A 20,223-nucleotide genomic window follows, 5' to 3' on the forward strand; every position below is an offset into this window, starting at 1 on the left:
GACCCTCCTCCACTCTCTCTCCCTCAAAAATAAATAAAAACATTTTTAAAAATCTTCAAAAAAGAAGTATCTGATTTTATTTATTTTTTAAAATGTTTGAAAACATCTTTTTAAACATTTTTTAATGGTTATTTATTTATGTTTGAGAGGGAGAGAAAGAGGGAGAGAACAGGGGAAGGGCAGAGAGCAGAGAGAGAGAGAATCCCAGGCAGGCTCCGTCTGTCAGTGCAGAGCACTGTGAGATCGTGATCTCAAACCGTGAGATCATGACCTGAGCCAAAATCAAGAGTTGGACGCTTAACTGACTGAGCTACCCAGGTGCCCCAAGAAGTATCCGATTTTAAAACCTGGATAAAAACAGTACTTGTTTCTACTAGTCTTCTCCAAATAAAGAAGAGTATCCACACACTTTCCAAAAGGGTTACAACAATTCTCAGTAACCAATTTATAAACATAGCAGTCCCATAACAATCTTCCTAAACCTATGGTATTAGTATTCTTAAAAAAAAAAAAAAAAGAGCCAGCATGAACACGTAAAGTCTAAACAGGAAAACTGAGAGGTAACTCAGGAACTCACCATCTGTTTCAGAGTTCAGTAACACCTCAGGTTTTTCTTCATTTAAAGGTTTCTCCAGGCCCTCCAACGCAGATAAAAGGTCTTTAACTTCAACTTTCCTATCAAAGACACTATTAACAACGTTACATGCATCTTCTATTCCTAAACAGAGACATGACAAAATACAAAGATATCTAGTTGGTCAGTCTATCCAGAGAAGCACATAACAACTTGATTTGGGTGAAATGTATTCATTTTCTAGAATACCCAGTCTTGAAAGATTTTGCCTCTCTGAAATATTCTCCAAACTGAAAGCTCAACAACATTTATAGGTTTACAATGCTTAGATCAGAAAACAAGACACACTGAAATAGTTTACCTTACTAGTTCAACGCAGGAAGCTAAACAAAACAACAAAATACCAAAATTATCTCTAAGAAAATAGTGCCATGATGGGGAAACAAAAGGGGGCACTTGGGTGGCTCAGTCAGGTAAGTGTCTGACTTTGGCTCAGGTCTTGATCTCACGGTTTGTGAGCTCGAGCCCCACATCAGGCTCTGTGCTGTCAGTGCAGAGCCAGCTTCAGATCTGGCACTCTCTCTCTCTGCCCCTTTCCTACTCATGCTCGCTCACTCTCTCTCTCTCTCAAAAATAAATAAACAAACATTAAAAAAAGGCAGCCCTTTCTGTCTTTATCTAAACATTTGGAAAGAATGAGTGTTGTTGATGACATGCCAATAATTTGTTGCTTTACTAACTTAAGTGTTATTCATTTATATCTTTTAATCTCCCTTGTAACCAAGTTACAACTGTCTTCTTTATTATGTCCTCCCTATTTTTTCCCCTTCATCATACTTCCTAAAGAGTTCTTTATTAGTCTTTTGAAAGAACCAACTTTTGGTTATATGGATAAGTGCGTGTGTGTGCGTGTGTGTGTGTGTGTGTGTGTGTGTGTGTTCTATTTCACTAACTTCAACTTTCCACTTTGTTAGCTCCTGACTAGCACTTTTCAGGGGGATTGTACTGCTCTTTTGTTGTTTATGCTGCTGGTTAGCTCTGTAAGCTGAACATTTAAGATACATTGTTCTGGAGGCGCCCGGGTGCCTCAGTCGGTTAAGCGTCCCACTCTTCATTTTGGCCCAGGTCATGATCATGTCAGCTGCGCTGACAGCAAGGAGCCTGCTTGGGATTCTGTCTCTTTTTCTCTCTCTCTGCTCTTCCCCCCCCCCCCATACGCACTCTCTCTCCGAAAATAAATAAACTTAAAAAAACATAAATTATTTTTGATATTTCTTGTTTTCTAATAAAAGCATTTAATGCTATAAAATATCCTGTAAGATTGTTTTGGTCACACTCTACACGATTCGATACATAGTGCTTTCACTGTCATCATTTCTAAAATCTTTCAGGTTTCTTTTATTCTTCAACCAAGGAATTACTTACAAGGCAATTTGTTTTTCATCTTAAAAGCAACACTTTTCCTTTCTTTCACAAATAATTTTAATGTCACAACATCATGGTCAGACTATGTGGTCTGAATGACTTCTGATTTTTAGAATTCACTGAAATTTTTATTTGTGGCTTAAATACATCATCTATTTTTGTGGATATTCCATAAGTATTTGAAAAGAATGTGTATGTTTTTAGGATACAGAGTAATCTGTTTCTGAAGTCAACTTTGTTAATATTGTCACTTCAATCTCAATCTCTTTCTCAATTTCTTTCAATCCGTCTATTTCAATCTCTTCTTTCTATTTAGAATTCAGTGTTTACCTGGAAATAGATATAAATATGGTTGTGTTTTATGGGCATTAGTAGAAATCCAACTTATATAAAGCATTCTTTGTTATACACTTATTCCATTTTTTCCTTTCTTCATGGAACCGTATTATTACTGAGGTCTCTCTCTGGCGCAAATGTCAATCTAGTTTACTGTTATGACGTGTATGTATGGACCATATTTTATTCAACCATTTCCCCAATCATGGACTCATAGATTGTTTTCATTTCTTTCCTCCCATAATGTTGCAGGGAGCATCCCTGTACATGTCTCTACAAGAAACTTCTCTGGGCTATTTATCTGAGAATAGAATTATTGGATCATAAGAAATATGCATACTGAATTTGACAAGTACTGCTAGATTGCAATCTGGAATGCTGTACCATTTTACCTACTCACTAGCAATTTGTGAGTATTGCCAACTCTCTTCATACACATATTTAGCTATGTGGGTTTCTCCTCCTGTATACTAAGTCTTATATCCTTACTTATTTTTCCAATTGATTTCTTTCTTTCTACTGTTGATTTGCAGAATTTCCTTATATTTGAGATACTAATTTTTTGTTAGTTATCTTGTAATTATCTTCTTCCAGTCTGTTACATGTTTTAGAGTCCTTCATTTACCAGAAATCCTTAATTTTGATGTAATCAAATCCTTTTTTACCCCATGGTTGTGCTTTTGGGGAGTAACATCTTTAAGAAGGCATCCATAACCACAAGGCACAATAGTTTTTCTTACATTTTCTTCCATCAGCTTTATAGTTTAATCTTTGAGATCCATTTTAACATTCATTTGATTCTTTGAAGGTTATTTTTGTATATGGTATGACATAGGGATTCTACTTCATTTTCTCTGCATTGTAAGACAATTTTCTCAAATCAGAAGCTAAATAATACATCTTTTCCCCCACTAACTGATGATGTCATTTCTATCACATTCCGAGTTCCCATTAATAGAAGTCTCTACTGGGTTCTATATTGTGATGCACTGGTCTATTTTCACAGGTCTATATTAAAACAGCATTATGCTATGTACTAACATGTGACAAAGCAAGATCTTTATCTTTTTTTTCCCAAAAGGGTCTTAGCTATTCATAGATCTATAATCTTCTATAATGAATATAGAATTAATTTGTCAAGGTTCCCACCAAACTTATCCTGAGATAGTGAGTGGAACTGCATTCCAAGTACAGATTATTTAGAGAGAATCCACTTATTTCAATACTTCTTATAAAACCCCAGTTTTAGGACTACAATTCTCAATCTCAATGTCTGTGGTCCAAGGCTGTTTTAGTGTCCCCATGATAGAACTGTGCTGAAATTTCAAAACAAACCGAAAAAAGTTAAGCATTTGGCCAACGTTTTTCACAAGGAGATAGAGAGCAAATGTAAAAAAAATATATATATGAAGAAATAAACAAGAAAGATAAGAATACAGAGGGGAAAAGTCATTAGATGTGATTTAAAAAACCAAACTTGATTACTTTGATTATAAGATGGATAACCCCATCAGCATTAGGAAGGACAAAAGAAAGAATATAGCAATAAAACACATGACAAGGAAGAAAGAGAGACAACAGAAATTTTTTTAAATAATTCAAGAATATTACAGTATGAAAAATATGTATCTATGTGTGAAAACCTAGAGTTTACAACATCAACTGAGTTTAAATGAGAAAATGCATAAAAGGGGGGTTTGGTAGAGTATATATAAAGTCTATATACACACATACCTATACATACACCAACCCCCAAAAATGAAGTTCCTGTTCATATGCATTTTGAATTTCATACTTACTGTGGCACTCGATAAATTCATCACTGTTGTTCAATTCTCTGATGAAATCCTTAAAACTCACCACTTCATCTTTTTTTAAAAAAGAAAAAAAGAAAGAATTTAGATATTATTGTAAAAAGGACCATTTGATGTTATAACACCAGAGCTATAAACACAAAAATAATGGAGAGGACTGATAATCCTATTGTGACACATGTGATATGCAGAATAGACCTAAAATAAAGCTGTCAGAGATGCACTTTGAACATCATTTCCTCTGATAAAAACCCATAAATTGATAGACAAGAAACAATTTTTAATTTCTCTTTTAAAAGATATATGGCAGTATATTTCCTTTGGCATTTAGAGTGAAACTTCTGAAATACGCAAAATTTGTTATTTTAAATTGAAATAATTACTCACCGTTAGGATTAGTGTTATCCAAAGTCTCCTTTATTTTATCATCTGTTAGATAGATTCCAATGGCATTTAAATTTTGCTGAAGTACAGGAATGTCTTTAAGTTCATTTTTGTAAATGTTGATGTTGTAAAATTGATTTTTATTTCCTGGGAAGAGATAATCACCTTCAGTTAGAAAGGAATTTTCATGTTTCTCCTTTATATTTTAATTTTTTTTAATGTTTATTTATTTTTGACAGAGAGAGAGAGAGAAAGACAGAGCATGAGCTGGGGAGGGGCAGAGACAGAGGGAGACACAGAATCTGAAGCAGGCTCCAGGCTCTGAGCTGTCAGCACAGAGCCTGACACGGGGCTCGAACTCACAGACCGCGAGATCATGCCCTGAGTTGAAGTCAGACGCTCAACCGACTGAGCCACCCAGGCACCCGTCTCCTTTATATTTAAAAAAAAAGTGGGGAAAAAAATCTCCCAAGATATAAAATTATACTTAAGAGAAAAGGCAGTATTTGTATTTATTTATGTACCTAAAATAATTTAAAATAGGTGACAATAGGTACACATAAATGTATAAATATAAGTAAGGAAACTGGGGGAAAGAAACAGAAGAGCAGCAAAAATAAGACAAAAGAGAGCAACAGACAAAGTACATTTCATGAGGTCATATACATTAAATTTTGCAACAATATCAAATGTGTATGCATCTAACAAGAGCCTTCCAAATATAGCAAAAACTTGCAGAATTAAAGGGAGGAATGCATGAACCCATAATCAGAACTGCAGATTTGAAAATCTTGCACTTAGTAATTAATAGAACAACTAGAATAAACATCAGTAAGAATGAAGGGCGCCTGGGTGGCTCAGTCAGTTAAGTGTCTGACTTTGGCTTAGGTCACGATCTCACAGTTCATGAGTTAGAGCCCTGTGTTGGGCTCTGTGCTGACAGCTCAGAGCCTGGAGCCTGCTTTGGATTCTGTGTTTCCCTCTCTCTCTGCCCTTCCCCTGCTCGTACTCTCTGTCTCTCTCTGTCTCTCTCTCTGTCTCTCTCTCTCTCTCTCTCTCCCTCTCTCTCTCAAAAATAAATATTAAAACAAAAAAAATTTTAATGTTTAAAAAAAATCAGAAATTAGAATATCCAACAAAACTAGCAAACAATCTAACCTAATGATATTTATAGAACACTACCCAACAACTACAGAATATACATTCTTTCAAGTGCACATGGAATATTCACCTAGGTAGACCACATGCTAGTCTTTAAAACAAATCTTAATGAATTTAAAAGAATTTAAACTGTACGAAATAAATTCTCTGACCAAGGTGTATTAAATTAGAAATCAGTAATAAGATCCCTAGCACATGTCCAAATATTTGGAAATTAAATAATATAGTTCTTTAATTTTTTTAATGTTTATTTATTTTTGAGAGACAGAGAGAGGCAGAGCGTGGGTGGGAGAGGGGCAGACAGAGAGGGAGACACAGAATCCGAAGCAGGCTCCAGGCTCTGAGCCGTCAGCACAGAGCCCGACACGAGGCTCCAACCCAGGAACCATGAGATCATGACCTGAGCCGAAGTTGGACACTTAACCAACTGAGCCACCCAGGTGTCCCTAAATAGTACATTTCTAAATAACTCATGTTTCAAATGAGATATCACAAGGTAAATTAGAAAATATTTTAAATAAATTTATATATTGTGATAATCAAATCACAACATATAAAATTTTGTGAGATGCTGTGAAAGTGCTCAGAGGGAAATTTGTAGTTTTAAATGCTGGAAAGGTATAAAATCAGTAGTACAAAAAGTAGTGGTATGAAATTCTTTTTTCTTAATGTTTATTTTTGAAAGAGAGAGAGAGCATGAGCATGAGTAGGGGAGGGGCAGAGAGAGATGGAGACACAGAATCCAAGGCAGACTCCAGGCTGGCACGGGGCTTGAACTCACGAGCCGTGAGATCATGACCTGAGCCAAAGTCGGACGCCTAACCGACTAGGTCATGCAGGCACCCCTGAAACTCCTTTTTAAAAAATTCTTTTTTATAGTTGTATAATACTCTACTGTACATAGAAACTAAAGTTTATTCAACTAACCTCCAATGTTTACACATTAAGTATTTTCATGATTTTGCCATCTCAAATAATTCTGTAATGAATAATCTTATGTATCTATATTTTCACATTGTTGGAGGGTATCTTCAGGGAAAATTCCTAGAAGCAGGATTGCTGGGTCCAAAGGTAAAGGCATATGTAGTTCTGTTAGACATTGCCAAATTCCCTCCATTAGAATGGTAGCATGTTAAATGCCCAACAGCTATAGGTAAACGTCTTTTTCTCTACAACCTAACAGAGTATGCTGTGAAGGTTTTCAATTTTTGCCAATCTAATGGGTGAGAAATTGTATCTCCATTTTAATTTACATATTTCTTATTATGAGTAAAATCAAACATCTCTTAATATGTTCATAAGCCATTTAAGATCTTTTTTATGATTTATATATCCATGACTTTTGCCCATTTTTCTATTTTTCTTCTGTGATATACATTATAGTTTCTACCATATTGTTATTTGTTCTTTGACTTTACCTATGATATTGTATTAATAGATAAAATTGGTTTTTTTTTAAATTTTTTCCAAGATGGATGTCAGAGAGCTTACTGCCTATGTTTTTTCCTAGATTTTTTTTAAACGTTAAAAAAAATTTTTTTTAACATTTTCATTTGTTTTTGTGAGACAGAGAGAGAGAGAGAGAGAGCGAGCGAGCGAGCATGAGCCGGGGAGGGGAGGAGAGAGAGGGAGACACAGAATCCGAAGCAGGCTCCAGGCTCCGAGCTGTCAGTACAGAGCCCGACACCCACAGACCGCGAGATCATGACCTGAGCCAAGCCAGACACTTACCTGAGTCACCCAGGCGCCCCTCTTCCAGGAGTTTTATGGTTTCAGGTCTTACAAGTGCAAGCATTTAATCATAGTCTAAGATAGGAATCCAGTTTCATTCTTTTGCATGTGGTTGTCTAGTTTTCCCAACACCACTTATTGAAGAGTCTGTCCTTTCCCCACTATATATTCTTGCCTCGTTTGTCCTAAATGAATTGACCGTATATGCAAGGGTTTATTTCTGAGCTCTCCGTTCTGTTCCACTGATGTCTGTTTTTATGCCAATACCATAGAGTTTTGATTACTTTTGTAATAAAGTTTGGAATCAGAAAGTATGATGGCTCCAGCTTTGCTCTTTCTCAAGATTGCTTTGGCTATCAGGGTTTTCTATGGCTCCATACAAATTTTAGGATTGTTTGTTCTAGGTGTGAAAAATGCCATTGGAATGTTGATAGGGATTGCATTGAGCCCATATATCGCTTTGGGTAGTATGGACATTTTAACGTTATTAATTCTTTGACTCCACAAGCATGGAATATCTTTCCATTCATTTGCATCATCTTCAATTTCTTTCTTCAATGTCTTATAGTTTTCAGTGTACAGGTCTTTCACCTCCTTGGTTAAATTTATTCTTAGGTATTTTATTCTTTTCAATGCAATTGTAATGGGATAGTTTTCTTAATTTCTTTCTGACAGTTTATTAGCAAATAGAAATGCGACTGGTTTTTCTATTTGATTTCATATGGTGCAACTTTACTGAATTTGTTTATTAGTTCTAACAGTTTTTTTTTAATAGGGCCTTTAGGGTTTTCTACATATAATATTGTGTTATCTGCAAATAGTAACAGTTTTACTTCTTTCTTTCCAATTTGGATGACTTTTGTTTCCTTTTCTTGCCTAATTGTTCTCAGTAGGACTTCCAATACTATGAATACAAGTTGAGTAAAAATAGTGAGAAAAATTACGGCATAGGGAATATAGTCAATAACACTGTAATAACATTTTATTGTGACAGATGATAACTACACTTATCATGATGAGAAGTGAGCAATACATAGAATTATTGAATCACTATGTTGTATGCCTGAAACTAATATAACATTTTATGTAAACTATATTTTAGTAAACAAAACAAAACAAAAAAACTGGCAAGAATAGGCATCCTTGTCTTGTCCTGATCTTAGAAGAAAAGCTTTCAGTTTTTCCCCATTGAGCATATATGTGGCCTTTTGTATATGGTCTTCATTAAGCTGAGGTATGTTCCTTCTGTACACACTTTGTTGAGAGGTTTTTTTTTAATCATAAATGGATGTTATCTATCATAAATTGATGTTTGGCAGTTTCTATCAATTTAAATATATATCCCAGCAATCCCATTTCTAGGTATTCAACTAGGAGAAATGAAAATATATGTCCACACAAATACCTGTACATAAATATTTATAGAAGCTTCACTCATAATCACCAAAACCCAGGAAATTTCAATAGTTTATCAATTGGTAAATATACAAACATTACATTCATGTAATGGAATAATACTCATCAATAAAAATAAACACACTGCATGCAAAAAGTTGATGAATGTAAAGTATAATATGCTATGTGAAAGAAGCCAGACTCAAATGAGCTTCATATGTTATGATTCCATTTACATGACATCCTAGAAAAGGCAAAACTTTAGAGTCAAAGAATAGATCAGGGGTCACCAGGAATGAGGGTTAGCGAAATGGATGGACTACAAAAGGACACAAAGAAACTTCTGTGGTGATACTGTCTATGTGCTGTTTAGTAATGGTTACATGACATTATTTTTAAGAATTCAAACAACAATATACCTAAAAAGAGGTGAATTTTACTACATGCAAGTTATACTGCAATAAGTATAAATTTGCTCCTCAAAAATATAGTCAAGAGAGTAGTTGAGAATACATAAAAACAGAAAAGATAGGTATAAAATCCACTTTGCTAGGTTGGTCAAAAGTTTTAAAGTTGTCTTCTTTTTTTTTTTTCAAATTTTTATTTAAATTCTAGTTAGTTAACATATAGTGTACTCTTGGTTTCAGTAGAATTTAGTGATTCATCACTTACATGTGACACCCAGTGTTCAACGTAACAAATGCCCTCCTTCATACCCATCATCCTTTTAGCCCATCCCCCGCCCACCTCCCTCCATCAACCCTCAGTTTGTTCACTATAGTTAAGACTCTTTATATGGTTTGCTTCTCTCTTTCCCCCACCTTCCCCTATGTTCATCCGTTTTGTTTCTTAAATTCCACATGTGTGAAATCATATGGTATTTGTCTTTCTCTGCCTGACTTATCTCGCTTAGCATAATCCAGTCTGGTTCCATCCACATTGTTGCAAATGGCAAGATTTCATTCTTTTGATGGCTGAGTAATATTCCATTACATATACATATACATACACCATAACTTCTTTATTCATTCATCAGTCCATGGACATTTGGGTTTTTTCCATAATTCGGCAATTGTTGACAATGCTGCTATAAACATCAGGATACATGTGGCCCTTCAAATTAGTATTTGTGTACCTTTTGTGTAAATACCTAGTAGTGAAATTGCTGGGTCATAGGGTAGTTCTATTTTTAACTTTTTGAGGAAACTCCATATTGTCTTCCACAGTGGCTGCACCAATTTGCATTCTAAAAATTATTTTCTCATCGTTTATAATATTCTAATAAATTCAGGTCAGATATACCTAGTGAATAATCTCAGAGAACAGTATATAATCTAATATTTTTCTAGCACTATCAAAGTAAAACTACCCATAACTTTGAGTTTGGGGTAAACTTAGCAGTCTTTGCCATATAATTCAAACACAAGTTATATAAACTAATACTGTATTGTTTTATCTTTAAAAAAATTTAATGTTTGTTTATTTTTGAGAAAGAGAGAGACAGGGAAACCGAGTGCGAGTGGGGGAGGAGCAGTGAGGGAGGGAGACACAGGATCCGAAGCAGGCTCCAGGCTCTGAGCTGTCAGCACAGACCCTGATGGGGGGCTCCAACTCACAGACCACAAGATCATGACCTGAGCCGAAGTCTGACACTTAAACAACTGAGCCACCAAGGTGCCCCTATATTGTTTTATCTTTATATTGTTTCTTACTTACCTGTGCTTTATCTAATCCTGTGTGTTTTTTAAAAGATTTTGTTTGTTTGTTTGTTTGTTTGTTTACTATTTTAGGGAGAGATAGAGAGCACAAGCTGGGGAGAAGGATGAAGGGAGAGAGGAAATCTTAAGCAGGCTTCATACTCAGCGCGAATGGATGCAGGTTGAGCCCATGACCCTGGAATCATGACCTGAGCCGAAGTCAAGAGTCAGTTGCTCAACCGACTGAGTGACGCAGACGCCCCAATCCTGTGTTGTTTTAACATGAAAACCACTGTCTGTCCTTCCACACGGAGCCAGTAGATACATATTAAGTGGAATTCACCTGAGGCTTTAGGCATGTTCAATGTATTACAGAACTTAATAAAAAATTCTTGAAAGGTAATCTTGCCATTTTCTGTAATGCAAAGTAAAATGTAGCTGAAGGAATTACTGCTTCTGAATTAATCTGTCAGCAGTTAATAGTCAAGTTATAACAAAGGTGAAAACCCCGGGGGTCAGCCTATACTGTTCCTTCTTCCTTAACTTCTGCATACATATGATTATCAATTTCTATTCAATTATTTCCAAATACTTCTTGAATATATCACTATATTAGTTAATGCCTATGCTATTACAATAGCATTGCTAAAAATCTATCGCATCAGTCTCATTGCTCTCCATTTATTTTAAACAATGCAGCAAGAGAGGTCTTTCTCTTTAAAAAAAAATCTGGTTACTCCTCTGAATAAAACCCTTCAGTAGCTCCTACTTGTCCAAAAACTACAAAAGCAAAACAAAACAAACACATGGTGGGCAGGCAAAGAGGCTATAGGCCAATATTCCTTACAAATGTGTTAACATCTAAGTGAAATTCTAGAAAATAGGGTTTAGCAGTATAAGCAGAAACTAAAGTTCTAGATACCTTTAGGACATGCATTTTCACTGAGGGTGATAGGCTTTCAGGAAGGAAAACAGGTTCTTGGAGGGGAAAAAATCTTAGCCATTACAATGGTTTGTGGCCACAGTACATAAGCAAATATTTATTTTTGGCATTAAACATTCATAACGTGTGGGATGGTGAAAAAGACAAAAACGTCTAAAAAGTCTCCTTAGGGGAGTGATTTTTTTTTTAAAGGTTAAGAAACACTACTTTTAGGATAATGGTAACCACCTAAATTTACTCTGGAGAAATCTAAGAAAAAGGCTTAGCAATCCATAGGACCAAAGATGGCACCTTGATGTGGAACTCAGTGCATAGGATTTGGTGGTGAAGGAAAAGAAAGAAGCAGTTAAAGATGAAGTCCCTACTAAACAGTATCAAAATGTCAGAAGGCTCACTACCCCCACCTCCCACCCTCTGCCCCAAAGGTGCCATTAAAGTAAACGGACTTCATCTACTTCAGTAGAAACTGAAGACAGAGCTCCAAACTGAATGTGCCACCCAACACCCTCAACTCTTTCAACAAATCAGGATAGAAATGGACAAAGGAAGATTTGAGATGGGAGCCAACAACTCAGAAAACAGATTGTGTAGAAAGACCAAGTCAGCTCCAAAATAAAGACTCAAGTAAAGTAAAGGTACACAAGGTGGAATGGATATGACAAACTATAGTAAGGGACATAAAGGATAGACATGAAAAGAACCAAAAGGAAAAAAAAAAAAAAAGGAGGGGGAGAGAGAAAAGGAAGAAAAAAAACAAACCAATGCAAAAAAAAAAAAAAAAAAGTAGAAAGAAAAGTTTACAGCAGAAGTGACAGAGCCCAGAAATAAACCCCACATATGCTCAACTAATATTTGACAAGACAGCCAAGAACATTCAATGGAGAAAGGATGGTCTCTTCAACAAATGGTGTTGGGAAACTGAATAACCACTTGGGATACTCCCCAAAATTACCTCAAAATAAATTAAAGATTTAATTGTAAGATTTGATACTGTAAAGAAAACATAAGGAAACAGCTTTCAGACATTGGTCTTGGCAATGATTTTTTGGACATGACACCAAAAGCACAGACAACAAAAGCAGAAATCAACAAGTAGAACTAGATCCAATTTAAGATTTTTCTTTTTTTTTAATGTTTATTTATTTGTGAGAAAGACACAGAGCATGAGCAGGGGAGGGGCAGAGAGAGAGGGAGACACAGAAACTGAAGCAAGCTCCAAGCTGTCAGCACAGAGCCTGACATGGTGCTTGAACTCAAGAATCATGAGATCGAGACCTGGAGTCGAATGCTTAACTGGCTGTAGTCGGACGCTTAACCAACTGAGCCACCCAGGCACTCCAGAACTACATTCAACTTAAAAACTTTTGTACAGCAAAAGAAACAATCGGCAAAATGAAAAGGCAACCTACAGAATGAGAGAAAATATTTGCAAACCATGTATCTGATAAAGGATTATTATCCAAAATATATAACAAAGAATTCACACAGCTCAATAACAAACAAGCAAATGAACTATTTTAAAAAGGGCAGAGTAATAGAATAGGCATTTTCCCAAAGAAGACATCCAAATGACCAATAGGTGCATGAAAAGGTGTTCAACATCACTAACCATCAGGGAAATGCAAATCATAACCACAATGAGATATTGCTTAAACCTGGTAGAATGGCTATCATCAAGAAGACCGGAGATAAGGATTTGTGATGATGTGGAGAAAGGGAACCCTCATACACTGTTGGTGGCAATGTAAATTGGTGCAGCCACTACGGACAACAGTATAGAGATTCCCCTCAAAATTAAAAATAGAACTACAATATGAACCATCAATTCCCCTTATAAGTGTATATTCAAAGGAAACGAAAACAGGATCTTGAAGACATACTCCTGTGTCTATTGTAGCATTATTCACAATAGCTAAAATATGGAAACAATCTAAGTGCTCATCAACAGATGAATAAACAGAGGTAGTGTGAAAATATACAACAGAATATTTTTCAGCCATGAGAAAGAGAGAAATCCTGTCATTTGCAACAACATGGTAGGATCTTGAAGTCCTTATGCTTAGAGGAGATAAGCCAAAGACAAATGTTGTATATATCACTAATATGTGGAATCTAAAAAAGCCGATCTCATAGAAAGAGAGTAGAATGGTGGTTACCAAGGACTTAGGGGGTGGGGTGAATTGGGCAGATACTGTTAAAAAGTACAAATTTGCAGTTAAAATGAATAAATTCTGGAAATCTAATGCTGTGCTGATCTAATACTGTATTACATAATTGAAAGTTGCCAAGAGACTAGATCTTAAATGTTCTCACCACAAAAAAAGAAATTGTGATAATTACGTGATGTGATAGAGGTGTTAGATAACATTACAGTGATAATTATATTGCAATATATAAATGTATCAAATCAGCACATTGGACACGCTAAACTTACATAATGTTATTATATGCCCATTATATCTCAATTTTACAAAAAGGAAAAGAAAAACTCTGTGGAGGTGGAGTGGGGGAAAAAAAAGCTCTAAGTCACTAATATTGAGGATGAAAATGAAGGTATCATTACAGATGAAGCAGAAATCAAAAAAGATAAAAAGCAGATGTCAAGGACAACTTTATCCAATACATTTGAAAAGTCAGATGAAATGGACAAATTCCTATAAAGACACAGCCTGCCAAAATTGACAGGAAAATAGAATATTTTCTTGGTAATACCATACAATTTAAGAAATTAAATCAATAATACAGAATTTTTCCATAAATAAAACTCTAGGCCCATAAGGCTTCACCTGTGAGTTCTGCTTAACATTTGAGGAAGAAAAAATCTCTTACAGAGAATAGGAAAGTAAAGAATATTCCCCAACTCTTTTGAAAACGTAGCAAAAATGATATTCAACAATACCAGTCATTAAAATAACGCAGTTATGTTGTACATATAAACATCTGCTTCCCTGAGCCAATGCCACAGGCAACACCCCCTGAGGTATTCCTGGATATCAGCATAGTTTACCTTCCAAAGGGTTAACACGTGGTGAAGGGCCTCACGGACTCTGTTGTACTCTGTGCATGGCATTCTGATTAAATACTGCCCGTGCCAGTCAGTTCACAAAGTGACCTCATCTCCCAAGTACCACCACCCACAGGGATAAAGTAGGCCCAGACTCACCCATCTGTTCAGTCTCACAGAGCTCAGGCTTGGCACACTATGGTGGCACTGGTGCTCACCAGTCATCTCACTGCAGCCCCCCCCAGGGTGCCCTCCATTGCTGTATACCCCATCCGTACATCTCCCATCCCCACTGGTAGATGATGGCCTTTACAACTAGATGCATTCAGACTACTAACCGTGTTCAGGTCCATGTCTTAATACTTCATCAAGTAAAACATTAGCTGCATGAAAGTCATTGTTCATCAATAATGCCTTGAGGTCAGAGACATCAATCAGATCATTCTGGAGAATTTGAACAGTAACTAAGAGTAGCTGTGTAACTGAGAAAAAAAAAAAAAGAGCAAAAACATGCTTCAACAGCAGAAATAAGAGTACACTGTTCATTTTCACTTAATGGGCTTGAGTTGCATAAAAGAATTTTACATGAAATTACTAGTAGTTTTAAAAACCATTGTGTATTATAACAGCTAGCAGTTACTGAACACTAAGTGCTGGAGACTCTTCTGAGTACTTCTACTTTACCTATTTAAGTCTATTATTACCTATAATAATTCCAAGATAGGCATTATTATCCCCATTTTTCAGATGAAGGAATTGAGGTTAGTGAGATTTAAAAAAAATTTTTTCAATGTTTATATATTTTTGAGAGAGAGAGACAGACAGACAGACAGACCATGAGCAGGGAAGGGTCAGAGAGAGACAAAGATGCAGAATCTGAAGCAGGCTCCGGGTTCTGAGTTGTCAGCACAGACTCCAACGTGGGGCTCAAACTCACTAACCGCGAAATCATGACCTGAGTTGAAGTTGGGCGCTTAACCAACTAAGCCACCCAGGCGCCCCGAGGTTTGTGAGATTAAGTTATTTACTAAAGAACATACTGGTATTAAGTGGCAGGGCCAGGATTCAAATCCAGGCACGATATTTCCAAAGCCCATGCTCTTAACTACTGTGCCTTTCAAGTAGACATATGTAACTGGTCAACCATTATGCCTACAGCTACATAATACTTCATATGTGGACCCTGAAATAATTGTGAAGCATTACAAAGAAGTTTACATCAAAACTTTATTGCCATATTTCACTTAAAGTTATGTTACAGAGACAAAATAAGAAGAAGAAGGTGCTGTTTCTGTAAGTCGTGCTCTTTATATTTATCTTATAGCCCCACAAACGTTGACAGCCTTGGTCACTTTCCAATGCCTTCAAACAGTTGTGGTTGTTGATGCTGCTTAATTTAGTCCACATTTTACTAGTTGTTCTCAGCAGGAGGGTTGGTTTCACATAAGCTACTCCATCATAGTCAGAAGTAGAACCAGGTAACTCAAGCTTTATAGGTAAATTTGATGCCCTGCTCTGGTTGAAAATTACTGTTTAGGTTATTACTTTACTACAAAGCTATAGTGATTAAGACCATGTGGCATAAGAATAAATAAAAATCAATGGAATGGAACTGGGAGTCTAGAAATAAATCCATACATTTCTGATCAATTGATTTTTTACAAGGATGGCAAAACCATTTATTTAAGGGGGAAAAGAATGATCTTGTCAACAAATGATGCTGGGGTAACTGGCTATCTGCATGCAAAAGAATTAAAGTGGACTCCCATCTCACACCACATACAAACATTAACTCAAAATGAATCAAAGATTGAAATTAAAAGGCTAAAACTATAAAATTCTTAGAAGAAAACATTAGTATAAATCTTAATGATCTTGGATTATGTTTAGACATGATATCAAAAGAAGTGACAAAAGAAAATATAAACTGGATTTCACCCAATTTAAAAACGTTTGTGCTTCAAAGGACACCACCAAGAAAGAGAAAAGACCCATAAAATTGGAGAAAAGATTTGCAAATCATCTATCTGATAAAGCTATAGTATCCAGGATATAAGAACCCTAACAACTTGACAAATAACCCAATTTTAAAATAAGCAAAGGATACATATCTCTAAATGGCCAGTAAACACATGCAAAGATGTTCAAAGTTATCAGCCATCAGGGAAATGCAAAACAAAACCACGGTGAGATACTTGTGAGACCAGGCTAGAATAAAAAAGACAGACAATGTAACAAGTACTGACAAGGATTTAAAGAAATGTACAATGCTGTTGGGAATGTAAAATGGGGCAGCTGCTTTGGAAAACGTTCCAGCAGCTCCTCAAGTTGAAGGTAAAGTTACCACGTGACCCAGCAGTTCCATTCCTAGGTAGGTATCTGAGAGAAATGTAAATGTACGTCCACACAAAAACCTGTACTCAAAAAAATGTACACATGTTCATAGCAGCATTATTCTTAGTGGCCAAAAAAGGGAAACAACCCGAATGTCTATGAACTGATAAATGGCCAAAGAAAATGTGGTATAACCACAGAATATTATTCTACCACGAAAAGGAATAAAGTACTCATTTATGTTATAATACAGGTGAACCTTAAAAACAGTATGCTGGGGCACCTGGGTGGCTCAGTCGGTTGAGCGGCTGACTTCAGCTCAGGTCATGATCTCATGGTTTCGTGGGTTTGAGCCCCACATCGTGCTGACAGCTCAGAGCCTGGAGCCTGCTTCGGATTCTGTGTCTCCCTCTCTCTCTGTCCCTCCCCCGCTCTCTCTCTCTCTCAAAAATAAACATTAAAAATTAAAAAAAAAAACACAGTATGCCAAATGAAAGAAGCCAGACACAAAAAGCCACATATTATATGATTCTAGTTATATGATGTTCAAAAATCAACACACATAGAAAGCAGACTAGTGGTTGTCAGTGGCTGGGGAGAGTGGGGAAATAAGCACTACAGGGTACAGGGGTTTTTTTTGGACGTGATGAAAATGTCCCAGAATTAGAGTGTGATGGTTGCACAACTTTGTGAATATACCAAAAACCACTGAATTGAACACCTTAAAAGGATGAGATTTTATGGTATGTGATTTATATCTCAGTAAAAATGTACGTTTGATAAATAATGCCATTGATTATAAAGGTGTTCTAATTTTAGAGATATTCAAACATGAAGAAAAAAAGACATTTGTTTCCCCAACGCATTTAGAAATACATTGTTGGCAGGGGTGTCTGCATTTGTGGAGAGTTCTTCGGTAGGTGTTCTCTGTAGACATGGGGGTTTAGGGAAAGATGCTGGTGTTGAAATGGTTTCCCTAATTTCAAGGAGCACGAGAGGAACTTTGGGGACAAAGACCAAGCAATTGTCTTTATGCAGCAGGGGCAAAATGATGTGGTTAGGCCACAGAAATGACATGGTAGTAAGAATGATACAGGGATTAATGGCCCAAGCATTTAAAGAAACTAGACAGATGAAGCTAAGATTTCTATAAATGAAATCAATGGCCAGTCCATTTGGGTAAACCTGAAAACTCCAAAGGCCTGACTTGAGACAGCACAGAGGGTAGTGGTCCCTCACCCAATTTCCACACCTGATTTAATTCATAGATCCAGAACCCCTTGAGTGAAGAAAAATTTATCTCCTCTTGAGGAAGGACTTTATATTAACAGCAAAGGTATTTACTGTGTATCTTCTTCAACCCTGTTTTATTTCTTTTCCCTCCTTTATAACTTTGCCCCATTTTCACTTGTGTTTTTTTTTTATATCGCATAAGCTGCTTGAAATCCTTTTTGAAACTATAGAGACTACAAATTAAACACTTGAAATCCATTTAGTGATTTTTTTTTTAAATGTGATTTCATTATCTTTATTTTACAGTCACTTCTTTAAACTGGAAGTATTCACTTACCTATGGACTCTTTGAAAGGTGGACTTCCTTTAATTCTTTCAAAGAAATCTTTTAAATTCACCTCATTATTATCTGGAAATATCAAAATCAAGCATATTGTCATTAAAACCCTGATAGTACACAAAATAAAGGCTCTGATTAACAATACCTAAAATCTCATTCTACCTTATTTTCTCTCTCAAATGGCTGAAACTATTTCAGTGTAATTTTTCATACTTTCAGGAACCACACCCATTGATCAGTTCATGATATTAATAGTTCACTTTTTTTGACTTCTTACTCAAAAGTAAGAACTTAAAATAACTTTGAGTTCCTTATGTATATATACTAAGTATCCTTATGATGCTTCACATTTATTAACTAAAATATGCACAAGAATTCTATAACATGCTTGATATGCCTATCTTTAAAAGATGAAAGCAAAGAGAAATTAAATAACTTGTCTAGGTCACAAGAGCCAGAAAGTGCTCGAGGCTGTATTTGAACTAAGGCAGTCTAAGGCCAGAGGTGACAATGTTAACTGTTGGGACACACACACACACACACACACACACACACACACACACACAGGAAATAAAATGCAGTAATGTAACCACAGCAGAAAATATAGGGCTATACCTACAATGAAAAGCCTTTAACTTATAACAAAATGGCAAGCTGGGTAGCACAGGAACAATTACAAATTCCTAAAGATGCTGTATGAAATATTTTATTCTATAAATGCATTATCAAGTTGTATGAAAAGGAAATAATAAAACGTTAAGTGGGCACAGAGATCCAGAGGGGAAAACCAAGTGAATACTAAGCCTACAGCTATTTGGGGATACATATTAGATCCAAAAGCAGCAAGGTGCTTGATTTAAATGTTCATGCATATTCATAAAAGAAAACTTGGGTCCTGCTACACAGAGAGTTTGAATTTAGATACCAAATGAAACTGGGATGCTTAAAGAATTTCAATCCAGTGAAAGGGAGATTAAAATATTATATTCACTGGCCCATGTAAACACCAAGGTGACCTAAATCTTCCCAATTTTGAGAGGCAGTGGGTAAAAAAGATCACCTGTGAAAAATCTCCTGCATCTCATGTGGGCTTAGGGTCTAAATTTATACCACTCTCATGATATGAAAAACCCCAGGTCAAAACATAAAAATTGATTGAGGTCAATAATAATCTATGGCAAAAGCAATAACCAAACAATGCTGGGGAGGTACTCTTAAACCTAAGACATGCTCATGGGATTCCCATAGAAAAAACAAGCTGGTTAAGATAGACCCCAAATAAAAAGCCACCTAAAACTGGTAAAACTCACCAGCTTCTAGAAGTATTCCCACGCGATTTGACACTTAAGAGTGGATGTAAATAGGAAAGGAGATCAAGTACACAATACATGAAGTCAAAGATGGAAAACAAAGATAAATACGTGACCACTTGGAAACAATGATCAAGACCAAATAATTATTCTTCTGAGATGTAATGAAACTTTGGGTATTTCCTTTGGTTAGAAAAGCAGAATGGGACAAGCAAAATAAAAGGTGAAAGTGGGTCTCCTCTGAAGAAAGACTGCAGATCAAAATGAAGCTGCTGATGTCATGTCTTTGTTTTATTACATAATGGTATTTTCCCACCCATGCTTACAAGAAATGAATGCTAATTATTTAAATAAGCATATGTAGAGTATGAACAGATAGATACGGTCAGTAAATAAATTAGCAGACTATTTTGGCTCTAATTTATATCAACCTAAGCCTCATCACGACTGCCTTTAGCATTTTACCTCCATATAAAACACTCTAAAACTGGTTCCTATAAACAGGGAAAAATGAGCAGAATCTCAAGCCAAAAAAATGCTCA

At 36.0% G+C, this 20,223-nt stretch overlaps 1 protein-coding gene and 1 long non-coding RNA gene across 2 annotated transcripts in view; both read right to left on the reverse strand.

Moving 5' to 3' along the window:
• Window positions 1–635: 635 nt before the first annotated feature.
• LOC124513556 (uncharacterized) lies at window positions 636–4,626 on the reverse strand. The gene is made up of 3 exons (XR_006962426.1): window positions 4,537–4,626; window positions 4,135–4,203; window positions 636–718 (listed from the first exon to the last, which is right to left on the reverse strand). It is a non-coding gene; the product is annotated as an uncharacterized LOC124513556 (long non-coding RNA).
• Window positions 4,627–14,797: 10,171 nt separating this feature from the next.
• The window catches only part of EFCAB13 (EF-hand calcium binding domain 13), a 105,199-nt gene continuing 99,773 nt past the window's right edge, over window positions 14,798–20,223 (reverse strand). The window contains exons 18-19 of the mRNA XM_047081662.1: window positions 18,369–18,440; window positions 14,798–14,946 (exon numbers count right to left, since the gene is read on the reverse strand). Of these exons, the coding sequence (XP_046937618.1) occupies window positions 14,798–14,946; window positions 18,369–18,440 (221 nt within the window). The remainder of the gene's footprint in view (window positions 14,947–18,368; window positions 18,441–20,223) is intronic.

Source organism: Lynx rufus, unplaced genomic scaffold (assembly GCF_022079265.1).
Source record: "Lynx rufus isolate CCGP_SWC_20201006 ecotype Redwood Valley unplaced genomic scaffold, mLynRuf1.p SCAF_18, whole genome shotgun sequence".
NCBI lineage: Eukaryota > Metazoa > Chordata > Mammalia > Carnivora > Felidae > Lynx > Lynx rufus.